The sequence below is a fragment of the Sinocyclocheilus rhinocerous genome, unplaced genomic scaffold (assembly GCF_001515625.1).
Source record: "Sinocyclocheilus rhinocerous isolate Xijiao unplaced genomic scaffold, SAMN03320098_v1.1 scaffold241, whole genome shotgun sequence".
Lineage (NCBI taxonomy): Eukaryota > Metazoa > Chordata > Actinopteri > Cypriniformes > Cyprinidae > Sinocyclocheilus > Sinocyclocheilus rhinocerous.
In genome coordinates this window covers 1,817,911-1,831,216 of record NW_015659312.1, presented here as the reverse complement: position 1 = coordinate 1,831,216, position 13,306 = coordinate 1,817,911, and the positions used below count along the sequence as shown (strand labels likewise).

The window sequence follows — 13,306 nt, the reverse complement described above, 5'->3', positions numbered from 1 at the left end:
AAACAGTTGAGTTAATTTTTTTCAGGATTCTTTGATGAATAGAAGGATCCAAAGATCAGCATTTATGTGAAATAAAAAGCTTTTGTAACACATTATACATTATACCATTCAAAAGCTTAGAGTCAGTATAATTTTTTTTTTAAAGAAATTATAGAAATGAACACTTTTATTTAGCAAGGATGCTTTAAATTGATCAAAAGTGATGATAAAGACATTTATAATGTTACAAAAGATTTTTATTTCAGATAAAGGCGGTTCTTCTGGACTTTCTATTCATCAAAGAAACCTGAAAAAATAAAATGCTATGTCAGTTAGCACTGCATTGTTCATATACTTTATTTATTACCTGGAGATGACTTGACAAACATAAATAAACCATATATTGTTGCAATTGTATGTTTTTCATACAGTGATAGCTGGACGCTTTTATCCATATTAGGAATTTCCTCATTCGACTTTCTGCGCGAGAGCGCCCTCCGGCTTCGAGTATATTATTATTATAGTTATATTATTATATTATTCGATATTATAGTCCTATTACTGTAAACTGCTATGATTGTAGCATTATTTGATAAAGAAAGGTTTCAATGCAGGCCTGTAATGAAAAAGAATATAAATATTTCATATTTTTAAATAGTTTTGTTTTTTAAAAGTGTTATTATTTGAATTAAAATATTTTTAAAAAATAAATAAATATGTACAACAATAAAATGACATCATGAGTTTTTATTATTATTATTATTATTAATTAATTAATTATTATTATTATCACAACTGAAGTAACAGAGTTACATATCAGTGGAGGGCCTTTAATTATTGTCTTCGATAAAGGGGACCTTGAAATCCAAAAGGTTGACAACCAATGCTGTATAGTGCATTTAAAATATTCATAAAGTATTTACAAACTATTTGAAAAAATATTTAAAATACAAAATAATCCTTAACTAGACAGAATTGTGTTTGTGATGATTATTTTGATCAAAACCTGATTTACTCACTGCTTACAGGTTTTGTTTCATAGCAAAATAAATGTAACTATTATACAATAACCAGTTAACACTACCACCAGCATTATGTTTCTTGCAATTTATTCCTTTGTAGTCAATAAAACCTCATTTCTATAGTCTGTCATATAGTGACAAGTGCAGGCCATGTTACTATAGCACACCAACATTAGCTTCAGACAATAAAACTACTGTGTGGTGGTCGAACATAAGCTGTTCCCACAGGGACGCAGGCTGAAGTCATCCTGATCATATTCCTGATCTTATTTCTCTCACTTCTTTCCTGTTTATCTCTACTGCCCTACACATTAAACACATGCATTCTCCATCTCTTTCACACACACACACATACTATATATTATCATACCAGTATCCATCAATAAACCAACAAGTTTCAAGTTTTCAGATTCACTATAGGAACTTCAGTTGAGAAAATGATGTTGTGTGAGACGGAAACATTTTAAAAAAAAAACTTTTTTTTTTGATGTTTTTGTTTTTTTGAGGGCCAGTATCTGTTTCGTCATGTTTCATGTTTCCTCACAGGCTGAGGGATGTAGTCTCCTGTCCCTCCCTTCTCATCTCAGTCTGAACTCAAATCAAAATGGCACAGCCTCTCCTCTTTATTCTCATGAGTGCACTTTTCTACAAAGGTAATTGTTGGAATTTTTCTTTATGCATATTTTACTGTTAAGTATGTTTGATAGAGTTTTCTATAGTGCATTGTGTAACGGTGTTAAAACAGATATTTAATAGATTAAAATACAGAACTGAATCGTTGTAGTACAAAATGTAGCAGTCTTAAACATCAATATTGTATTTCCTTAATGTCCTATATTTACATTGCATTATATCATATTTTTCTGAATATATGTTTTGACCAGACTTTTCTAAAAGGGCATTTTTATTTATTTATCTATTTAAATTGGTTGCACTTTTTGTTCAATTTCAGTAAATTCCCTAACCTGCTATCAGTGCATACCTGAGACATCAATTAAATGCACTGAAACTAAAGTGGAGTGTCCTGTTGGTCAGTGTGGGACCATGAGAACCACATCTTATATGGGTACGTTTTGAATATTTGAACTGAAATGGTATAGCTTTACTTTTTTGTTTTAAAAATGAGGCTAATTTCTGCTGTAGGAAACAACACACTGGCTGACATGATTATGAAGAACTGCTCTACAACTAGTCAATGCGTGACTGCATCTGCAAATTTTGGAATTACAAAAATAGTCATCAACAATCAGTGCTGCAATACTAACCTGTGCAATTCCCAGACTGAACCAGGTACAGTTAACACAGGAGGAAGAATAGTATTATGTGACAATAAAATGTACATGCTTAATTCAAATTATTTACATCAGACATGACTTCCACTGGAGTACAGCATATTTTGTTGCTTTATATGCATGTTTCTTAGAATCACCCAAAATGATCCCAAATGGAATGCAATGCTACACTTGCAATGGAGAAGACTGTGTGTCATCTTTACCTTGTGTTGATGAGGAAGATCATTGTATCAAGGCAACGGGTAAGATAAGACAAAAATCGTCACAGAGTAAACAAAGCTCTATAGATTACCATTTATATATTTACAAACTACACTTAATGTACAGAAAAGGGTCTTTTTTTAAAGAAAAAATCTAATTAGATTTTTATATTCATTATTTTTAAATTACATAATATCCTAAATATCAGAATATAGAATTTTGTGTAATAAAGAATTTATATTTAAAGTAAAAAAATAAATAAAAAAAATAAAAATAAAAAAGTAGGTCGGTTTAAAATTCAGCTTTGCAGTCACAGAAACAGATTACTTAAAAAAATTAAATATAAAAGTTGTTTTAAATTTGTAATAATAGTTCAAAATATTAGTTTTTACTGTTTTGATCATATAAATGCTGCCTTGATGAGCATAAGATACTTCGTTTGAAAAACGATACGAACCCACACTTTTGAATGCTGTACATTCAATTGCATTAGACAACTTTTGTTCGTTTTAAAAATGTTATTGGTTAAATATGAGATATAATATGAGCCTAAGGGTATTTCTGACATAATCAAGATGTCACAGGAGTCGAGTGTTGCCTCTGCTCAGTACTGCAAGCAATGAAACTGTTTCATTTTTCAAAGGCTCACTGCCCCAAACAAGATTGTTTTGTGTCATTGTTGTTAAAAGTTTTTGTAACATTTTTTCCTCTCAAAATAGCAGAATGACTGTGATCCTCTTTATTTCATCATTTTTCGACAGTCTTTAGTGATGGACATATGATGACAATGAAAGGATGTGTGACCAGAAGTTTTTGTATGGGTGAGCTGTCCACCAAGATCAGCCAGTCCAGCATAGCAGCGGACCAGAGCTGCTGTAAAGGACATCTCTGTAACAGAGCTCAAACCGCTAGCGTGATCCTCTCGTTTCAGCTGGGGATTCTGATGTGCGCAATACTACAGATGTCATTTTGAGCTTCAATTGGCATGATCCTCTGATTCTCGTGATTTTTAGTTTTACAAAACAATAAAATCCAGCCAACATTCTTACATGTTGGTTATATCGGTTAAATGATAATCTAAATATATATTAATGGCTGATTCTAGGATGTGTGAGCATTGGTGTCATTAGTGTGCTTGTCAAGCTGTTAATTTTGTATATACTGAAATTTTCATTTAGCCATGTTTGCCTCTCATTTGCAATATTCACAAAAAACAGATATAAAAAGACTTTGCAAACAATGGACATTTACTGCATTTTACTCTTCTGTAACACATCTTTGGTCCGAACAACCTATTCCTGAGAGACTGGGGTGTATAGTGTTCAGATGTTTGATTATTTTCCTTTCAAGAGGGTGTAGATTTAGGTTTCTACATGGAATTAAGTTTCAATACACTCATTTTATGCCTTGGGCCTCTGAATTGTTGTGGACAAAGGAGATGAAATCTGATCATCTCAAAGCATCTCTTTGTGTTACACCTCTTTTGGGGACTTTTGCACACAGTAATTATATATATATATATATATATATACATATATATATTAAACTGTCTTTCAAAAGTTTGGGGTCAGTGAGACTTGCTTCTTTAATGCATTTATTTGATTAAAAAAAAATAGTAATATTGTGAAATATTGTTACAATATTCATATATAATATTCAATATATGTACTTATTAGAAATAAAATCTTTTGTAACATTATAAATATCTTTTGTCACTTTGGATCAATTATTAATTTTTAAAAATGTATTAAAATTTATTTAATTTGTGCGGAATAAAAAAATAAGAAAATAAATAAAAAAAACTGACCAAACTTTTGAACTGCAGTATTCCTTAAGTTTTCCCCTGATAACTATTTTTAGGTTAAATTATGATTTTAGGAAGCCAAGAATACATTCCTCTGAAAGCATTTACATCTGATTTACATGATTTTACGTATCCTAATATGGTAAGACGCATCACATTTTTATTGAATAATAATAATAAGAAAACACCACATATAATAAAATAAGTGTTAAATTATTTTTTAATCCACTTACATGAAATTACATATTTTCCCTCCAAATAACATTTATGCTTGGGTGTTCTGTATGAAAATTCCAGAGACATGACACAAAGCTAGCCAGCCCGACAGTACTCCCTTTCCTCCCCATATTAACTACTTCATAGCCACATGCAAATTAGGCAAGTATCAAAACAAATTAATGGAAAAAGGGGGGGAAAAAAATATAAAAAATAAAAAACCATTTACTGGAAAACTAAATCACACCAGTATTTCCTACTGCTCTGCTTGTACAGTCATACGGTAACAGTATCAAGCTTATGTGCTCTTTGTTCTTAGGGTCCTCTATACCTCGTAATTAACAGGGAATAAGTAAATGTCATTTGCAGGGCACCAAATGCCTGGAATAAGAAACTTGAAAGTGACAATAAATGGAATGTAAGTTCTTTTTTGGATGTGTGAGCGAGCAGGTGTGACGCTGCCGTTGCTTCTTTCCTAGCTAAAGACCAGCACTGCTATCCCCACCTCTACTTGAAGACAAGGGCTGTTATAATGCAGACGCTAAATTGCAGGTGTATATAATGACCATGACAAATGACTCCTTGACAGAAATTTACATACAGTATATGAATAACAAAAGGGTTTAACTTGCAACTTTACATGAGCTGAGAACTTGCCTCACCCGCATTTCTTCTTGTCACTAATGTGACAACCTAGAGCTCCCCACGGAGAAAACAAGGTTAACAGCAGACAAACCTCATCCCCTCCTGGTCCCCCAACCTGGCTGCATCCCAACGGCCACCCGCCCCCTATTTAACCCCTCCCACCCACCTCCCGTTTCACAAATCCTTACAAAAAAAACCCACAATGACAGGGAAGGAAGGAAGAAAGCAAGGAAGGCGCGCGAGTAAAAGAACTAAAAGAGACAGAAGTTGATGATGAGGTGGTCTCAGTGTTGATGGTGAGCTGGAACGATGGCAGGTGAATAACAGGGGAAGGACGGACATAGCGAGACTCAGTTTTCCCGGCCCTCCTCGGTGTCCTCGCCATCACCCTGGTTATCTGAAGTCCACAGCTGCAAAACGGAGGATAGGGCACTAGTTAGACACTAATTGAGCGAGTTTCCTTAAAAAAAAAAAAAAGAATGAATGCTAAGACACTTTCTTTTAAATTAGGGCTGTCAGATGAATAAAAAAAACTGAATAAATGATACAAACTACTAATAAATCAGACTGCAACTTCCTACCAAAACAAATGTGCAAAGGTTAAGTGCTGGTTTAAAGGAATCCTGTTCTCAGCCTTAATTAATAAACTAATCTCGTGCAAACATGTATAATATGTCCAATAGAGTAAACGTGCACTTTGCCATCATGTATAGTTATGTTCATTTTACGTTTTTATAAAAGTATGTTTTTGTACTGTCGCCACACAAAAAATATTGATGTGTAAAGTTTCAATAATCATTCTAACTCCACATCTACAAGTCCAAACCACATCTATAACAACACAGAGGAACAATATTGTTGGAATCAGAATGATTTATTGCAGCTGATGAATGATAAAAACACTGACAGCCAATTAGAATTCATAACACTCCAAAGAGAAAGGAAAACTTGAAATCGCATCATATGACCCCTTTAACTTTAGAGAGCTCCAGGATTTAAAGTGGCAAACGACATATCTCCAGCACACGCTTGAATGTTATCACCTGCTGGTGTGGCCGCTAATATAGTTTTCATTATCTTTCTTAGTGTGAACGAGCCTTAAGCCTATCAATGACCTATAGTCCACAAAAATGCATTTAATACCTGGACTAAATTAATGTGTTAAATTGTCTTAATTTAACCTGCTAGTAAAGAGAAACTCACTGTCAAGTTGTCCCGCAGTAGCTGCATGATCAATGTGCTGTCTTTGTATGATTCTTCATTCAGTGAATCAAGCTCTGCAATGGCCTCATCAAAAGCCTAGGAGAAAAAGATCAACCAAAAACAAAATGGTTATGAGGATATTTTGAATTGACAATATAATTGTGGGTAACACTCTTATATCTTGTTCATTAGCCTGTGTGCATGTGGGTATGTGTTAACCTTACCGTTTTGGCAAGCTTACAGGCCTGGTCGGGCGCGTTGAGAATCTCGTAATAAAATACGGAGAAATTGAGCGCAAGGCCCAGACGAATGGGGTGTGTGGGCTGCATCTCTGCCTTACTGATTTCAAAGGCATCCTTGTAGGCCTCCTGTGAATTGGCAATGATAGCTGGAGATACAAAGAGAAAAAGTGTGTGAATGTACTTGCATATTTTCAAGATTTAATAGTAATTACACAACAGTGAGCTTAAAGAATAAACTGTGTAAAAGTTTATATTGTGTATGAAATATCTGCAACTGAAACTGAAGTATGAATTGAAATTTCAATTTAAACTTCATACTCTCGCATCTGTGCTAATGTAACGAATATTTGATCTTGAGCACAACTTGTGTGATATTGCTTTATTCTTTTCCTTTAACTTTGAATTAAGTAAAAACAAAAAAAAATAACAGAGAGAGAGAGAGAGAGAAGAAAGAGTCTTTTCAGCTGACATGAATAAACACTTCCTGCTGTAAACCAGTGAAATGACATTTTTCACTAGGGGGCGTTAAAGCACAAACTTTGCAGTTAGGACATTTTAGTTCGAAAGTATGTTATATATAAGCTTTGCACTAGGCACTTTTAATCTTATATTTAAGGAAAAAAAAGTGAAGAAAATATTAATTCAGAATTGAGCTATTCTGATCAACCAACCAAAGACAGAATTTAAAATGATTAAATTATATTTATTTACAATGTACTATATATTACCCATTTAAATCATCACAAATATTTTTTTTTGCCATTTTTAATAGTAGTGCCATCTTGACTGCAATCACCCACTGTAAAACGTTTTTCAGGTTATAAATAACGCTTTTTTAGAACCAATCCCTCTCTAGAAGTCAAGCCTCTGCCCTGCTTTCACTATGTGTCACCCATGACTTGACAGACACGAAGAGCCACAACGGTTTCTTTATAAGGCCATTTCTGTTTTGATGGTACTCTGCTGCTAGTAGACACAAAGCTCTTAATAAACTTCAAGATCTTCAGAATGTGTTGCTAACAACTTAGCACTAGGTATAAGATTTTACACTGTCAGAATGCTGTAGGGCCTTTCAGTTTGTTTCACTCAACACTATTGTACCAAGAGCACAGTGTGTACTAAGGATTTGTGCCAGATGGCGTCAGCGAGAGACAACCGAATCAATATAAAGGGAATTATATTCAATTTCCTTCTTAACAAGACGGAACAGGAATCGGACAAGCTGTGAAGCAGCACTGGAGCTCCACCCACACACAGGCGGCTCTCATTCATTCAGTAAGGTGGGTGGACTCATATGTCTGCACCTGTTCCAATGAAGGAAGGAAATCAGACCGCTAAACGTTTCCCCTGTAGACCTAAAGACCCTCCTTTTATTATTTTTTCTCTCTCTCTTTCCCATAACTGAATCCTAAAGCCACGCCCTGAAAGCTTGTCAACCTCCTGGCACAGGAAGGCTGCCGCAAGATTCTTCCTGTTATGCACACTGCGGCCCTGTTCCTTTCTGACTCTACCAAGACAGACAATGGAGAGCAAACCATTTCAAGGTTTATATAGTATCTGCTTTAAATAGAATCAGCCTGTGAACAAAGCAAGCTAATACGGTGTCTGGTAATATTGTAATTACTATCCAAAAAAGTTAGGGGTTGATAAGATTTACCTACACTACATTCAAAAGTCTGGGATCAGCAAGATTTTTTTTGAAAGTCTTATGCTCACCAAGGCTATAATTTGATAAGAAAAATACAAAACTGTAATATTGTGAATATTTAGCTGAATTTTCAGAAGCTTCAGAAGTCTTCAGTGTCACATGCTCCTTCAGGAATCATTCAAATATGCTGATTTGCAGCTCAAAAACAATTGTTTTTATTATCTTATAATAATGAATACAGTTGCGCTGCTTAGTATTTTTGTGGAAACCGCGAAACATTTTGTTCAGGATTCTTGGATGAACAAAGTTTAAAAGAACAGCATTTATTTGCTGTAACAAAGTAAAAGACTTAACTCACTTTTGATCAAATTAATGCATTCTTGGTGAATGAAAGTACTGAAAGTAAAATAAAAATAAAAAATCTAACCACAAACTTTCTGAGGCAAAAACATGGTCCATTTACTATTGAATTTTTCACTGAGGGAGCCAAAAATTATGAATGGGCCACAACTGTTTAACACAACAAAAAACAGATCCTCTTTAGAGATTTCCACCCCCTTACTTCCTCTCAAGCTTGGCTTCAGGTCAACATTTTGCGGAAATGTTACATTTTTAGCAGAAGTTAGTACGTTCATGTGCAGGTGTTGGAGACTAGTCACTACTGCAGCTTCGAGAGCCATGCAGCATTGTTCAAATGCCTACATGATTAACTAGCTTCGCAATCTGACATTGTTAACCGGATTTAAATGATATTAGGAGCTCCAGGGGGTGCTAGACCACCATCTCAATCTGTCTAGTAAATTTAAATGTATTAAATTCACCTCAGAACTTTTAACATTTAATTAAACAAATGAAAATAAAAGAATATATTTTGCTTGCAGTGAAAGTCAATGGAGTCCAAAACAAATAATATTGGACCACAATGACTTTCAATTTTTGGACTAAAAAAAAAAAACTAAAAAGAAAAAAAAAAAAAAAAGAAAAGAAAGTCATAAGGCAGGTTTGGAACAACTTGCAGGGTGAGTAAATTTCATTTTTGGATTAACTTTCCCTTTAACATTAAGGATAGACTTAACAGAATGGCTTACCGCTTTTCTCCTCTCCCACAGCCACCTCTGCTAAGTAGCGATAGTAATCGCCTTTCATTTTCAGATAGAAGACTTTACTTTCAGCCGGGGTCGCCTTGGGGATAAGGTACTTGTCCAGAAGAACCTGCGACACACAGACAAAAGAGAAAAACCATATTAGCGGTTCGTCAAATGGTTTCACATCCTGGTTTCAGCGTGGTAGTAGGAAAGGGGGAAGTAGTCCAGAGTAGAACAAGAGTCAACAATAGTAAAGAAATGAACAGATAAGATAACAGAGAAAACTCGTTTGACGACATGCTGTTACAAAAAGAGGCCCAGGTGAAACCATGAAACCTCTCATAGCAAAATGTGTCCAGTCCCGGGATGCCATTTACAGTAAACCAAAAAAAAAAAAAAAAAAGACCCTTCACTTAGTCCCAACAATGTGGTTTCTAGAATTTCAGCATTCTAGGCGTTTTTAGACAATAACCTTGGATTGCCTTTAGGGATGACAGAGGCCCGATGGCTTATGGCAGGACTGGAGTTTCACAGATGCTTCTGAGACTTTCTGTTGCAGGGAGGGAGGAAGAATGGGAAAATTGACTATGCCGTGTGAGCTAGCGCTCGTGGAACTAGGTCATTGAGCTTGCTGGGCTTGTTCACAGCTTGACTGGCCTGATTGTAGCCACCCTGAACAGAACTACAGGGTCGTTATTGCAATACAAGCATCCTTAGCCTCTCCAATGACGCCCTAACAAACCACCTTAATGATGGAGGAAATCTTATTGGATCAAATTGATTTTGTCAAGGTCACTAATAAATAGGGAGCATATGTTTAAGGATCTCATTGGTCTGTGACCTTGATTATGTCAAAGGTCAAAACGACAGGACTGTTTAGGTGGAAAAGGTCTCCATAATCAGAGGAATCGTTTAGGCATTCCGAGTCATTTAACCTTGTTAAATAGCATGTCACTGATGAACCAATGACCTACTTGTGCTTTCAATGGTGGGGAGCAATGCATGGATTCAAATCACAATTCCATAATGTAGCTCTAAGTTGACAGATGCACAGTTATGGTTTTGCATAACCATCTGCTTCCCCATCATCTTTATCAAGTCGAGACATGTGGATGGGAGATCACAGCAGCTTGTGTCAGGTGAGCGGTTTTATCTGATGTTTTATTAATTTGATGTGTAGATAGTAGGGAAGCACCGATACCACTTTTTTCAAAACGAGTCCGATACCGATACTTTCATTTTCAGTACTCGCCGATACCGATACCTAGTGCTGGGCGGTATACCGGTTCATACCGAATACCGGTGTTTATTTTTGTTATGATATGAATTTTTAAAATATCGAAATACCAGTGTATGTCGCTTAAACAACGTTGGGAACACGACACTGTTTGAGAGGGGTCCCTTTTCACTGTTGCACTGTGGTGAGGGCACAGCTGTATGTGTTACTAAGCGTGAAAGTTCAGAATATAGAATATTCATACTGACAAACCTAGCGACTTTTTTGGATAAACCTTAGCTATGGTTCAGTTGGAAGATTTTGCCAGTGCTGTCCCGCGAGCGCGAGGTCTGACTTTCCCGGAGAAGTGTCACCTCTCTCGGCGTCTGTTCTGTGCAGTGAGCGGCAGAGAAGCAGCACATTCAGTTGGCCGTGATATACATTTTTGGTCATACCGCCCAGCACTACCGATACCTGTATTTTCACAGCATTTGTAATTTTTTTTTAAATATTGGGTAAAGAAACAAACAAACAAACAAACAAAAAAATAATAATATGAATCATGTTAGTTGGCTTCATTTAGCAAACAGATATTACCTTCAGTTATTTCCACACTTAAAGGAACACTCCACTTTTTTTGAAAATAGGCTCATTTTCCAACTCCGCTAGAGTTAAACAAATGAAAAGTTGCGATTTTCTAGGCCGATATGGCTAGGAACTATCCTCTCATTCCGGCGTAATAATCAAGGAACTTTGCTGCCATACCATGGGTGCAGCAGGCGCAATGATATTACGCAGCACCTGAAAAGGCGCTGCGTAATATCATTGCGCCTGCTGCACTCATGGTACACAATGTAACTACAGAAGAGTCAAGTTTTAAATAGGAAAAATGTAATTTTTTTTTAAAAATCTAAAAAAAATCCATTGCAGCAGCTCAAGACTGTAATCACAAAACGTTTTCCTAAAATAATGCAGGGAACCACTCGTTATACATTAAACGAGTGCACGCGTACTATTTTGGTGATGTAATTTGTGTCACGCGTAGTGTACACGGACCCTCACGTACGAGCAAAAACCAAAGTATACTTTGGCCTTAAAGCAAGCTAAACATGCGCAGTGCGCACACGTTTGCATTGGTGCAGAATGAGAGACACTTATAGCCCAGCGCATTTCACACAGTCGGCTAGTTTCACTTCTGCTTTAAATAAAGTTGTGTATGCTTGATGCTTAAAATAAATGTTGTTTATAGTGAATGCCCCTATAATTTTTGTTTGTTTTATATTTACGATTTAGTTTTAATCCAAATGCATGCACTAATGGAGCGAACAACAATCGAGATCATGCAACAGAAGTGTGCGCTCTCGGACTCTCTCTCTCGCTCTCCTTACAGCCTAATAAACAAGTAACTTGTGCATTGTTTTAGTTACTTGCTTTTGACATATCCGCCCGAACTACAAACTTTCCAGTGATGTCTGTGAGACATTCACTCGACAAGATCGCGCATCTGTGTCGCCGCGCGCTCAATCCACTCAGCGCGCTCTGCTTATCAGCTTGCGCACATCCGCTATACAGGCGTGAATGCTATACAGGCGTGAATATTGAATGTTTAACATTATATTAATTACATGTACTTCATAGACATTCTTAATCTCTAATAACTCCATTCTACTCTGTTGTTCTGTTTTCAGTGTTTCTTTTTCTGGACACAGCTCTGTTCACACGCTGTGTGGTATCGGCTTTTGGTATCGGGGCATTTTTACGAGTACGAGTACAGGAGCGCAGTATCGGGCCCGATACCGATACCAGTATTGGTACATCCCTAGTAGATAGTGATAATAAAGTGTGACTTGCCAATTGCCACTCACCTCCTCTTCCATATTAAATGACACAATATAAAGCTATATTACTGTATAGTATACTGTATAATGCAGTCACATTAGCAAAATTTTTGGTGAAATTTTGTGGGCAAAAAAAAGGTCCATTGTCTATTGTCAATAGTGTAGTGATGTATGAAGCACAACTCACAGAGTAGTCACTTTCAAATCAAGCAGTTTTCTGCATCAATGTGACTGTTGTTGTAACATTTGTGTGGGGAAATCTTTCACCTTCACATGAAATCCCCAATTGCATGGATTCCTACTGAAATGACTGAAGTTTGCCAAAAAAACAGAAACAAAACACCAAGCTATGGTAAATATGGCCGCACCATAACTGTCAGACAAGCAAATCATTTCTTAATGTACTACATAAAGAAATGCAACAGAAAAACAGTATATGACAGGAAATGAAAAAGTAATTAGAGCAATAAACAAATCATAATTTAAACATTTTAGCTCTGACAACATCTGCCCATCCAATGGTAACTTCTCTGAAGTGGTTAAGGTGACAACAATCTGTCTGTCACTTCATTTTTATTAAACCAAAATCCCATCCTCATGTTTATTAAACATGGAAAAGAAAGGACAGAACTAGGCATGGGCCGATTACCGGTTTCAAGGTATACCGCGATTTGAAAATGTCACGGTTTCAAAACCGCTAATATTTTCCGTTATACCGTTCCTGTGGTATGCACTGTTTTTCATGTCTCCTCAAAGACTGAAAGCGTAGGTTTCTTCAGGTCCTTCAGGTTGAGTGCAGTTTAGAGAGTAACATGACCCTCCTCCTCCTGTTGGTGCGAGCGAGCGGTCAGTCACGTGTGTACTGTGTAGGATGGCCGAACTAAGGAGCTTCCCCTGGAACGTACGAGATCGGCA

The 13,306-nt window shown here is 36.2% G+C and overlaps 2 protein-coding genes across 2 annotated transcripts in view; one reads left to right on the top strand and one right to left on the bottom strand.

The window, feature by feature from the left end:
- Positions 1–1,605: 1,605 nt before the first annotated feature.
- On the top strand, positions 1,606–3,524 carry LOC107723440 (urokinase plasminogen activator surface receptor-like). The gene is made up of 5 exons (XM_016532054.1): positions 1,606–1,654; positions 1,954–2,067; positions 2,145–2,291; positions 2,425–2,535; positions 3,256–3,524. Exons 1-5 carry the CDS (start codon positions 1,606–1,608, stop codon positions 3,465–3,467), a joined length of 633 nt encoding a protein of 210 aa, XP_016387540.1. The 3' UTR covers positions 3,468–3,524.
- A 979-nt stretch (positions 3,525–4,503) lies between these two features.
- The window catches only part of LOC107723438 (14-3-3 protein beta/alpha-A-like), a 15,982-nt gene continuing 7,179 nt past the window's right edge, over positions 4,504–13,306 (bottom strand). The window contains exons 3-6 of the mRNA XM_016532052.1: positions 9,341–9,464; positions 6,587–6,750; positions 6,363–6,458; positions 4,504–5,569 (exon numbers count right to left, since the gene is read on the bottom strand). Coding sequence (XP_016387538.1) covers positions 5,510–5,569; positions 6,363–6,458; positions 6,587–6,750; positions 9,341–9,464 — 444 coding nt within the window. The 3' untranslated portion in view covers positions 4,504–5,509. The remainder of the gene's footprint in view (positions 5,570–6,362; positions 6,459–6,586; positions 6,751–9,340; positions 9,465–13,306) is intronic.

Excerpts from the sequence above, each read along its gene's own strand:
- LOC107723440 (XM_016532054.1), top strand. The coding sequence starts at position 1,606 with ATGGCACAGCCTCTCCTCTTTATTCTCATGAGTGCACTTTTCTACAAA. Across the intron at positions 2,068-2,144 it reads GAGAACCACATCTTATATGG|GAAACAACACACTGGCTGAC; the intron begins GTACGTTTTGAA and ends TTTCTGCTGTAG. Across the intron at positions 2,536-3,255 it reads TCATTGTATCAAGGCAACGG|TCTTTAGTGATGGACATATG; the intron begins GTAAGATAAGAC and ends ATTTTTCGACAG.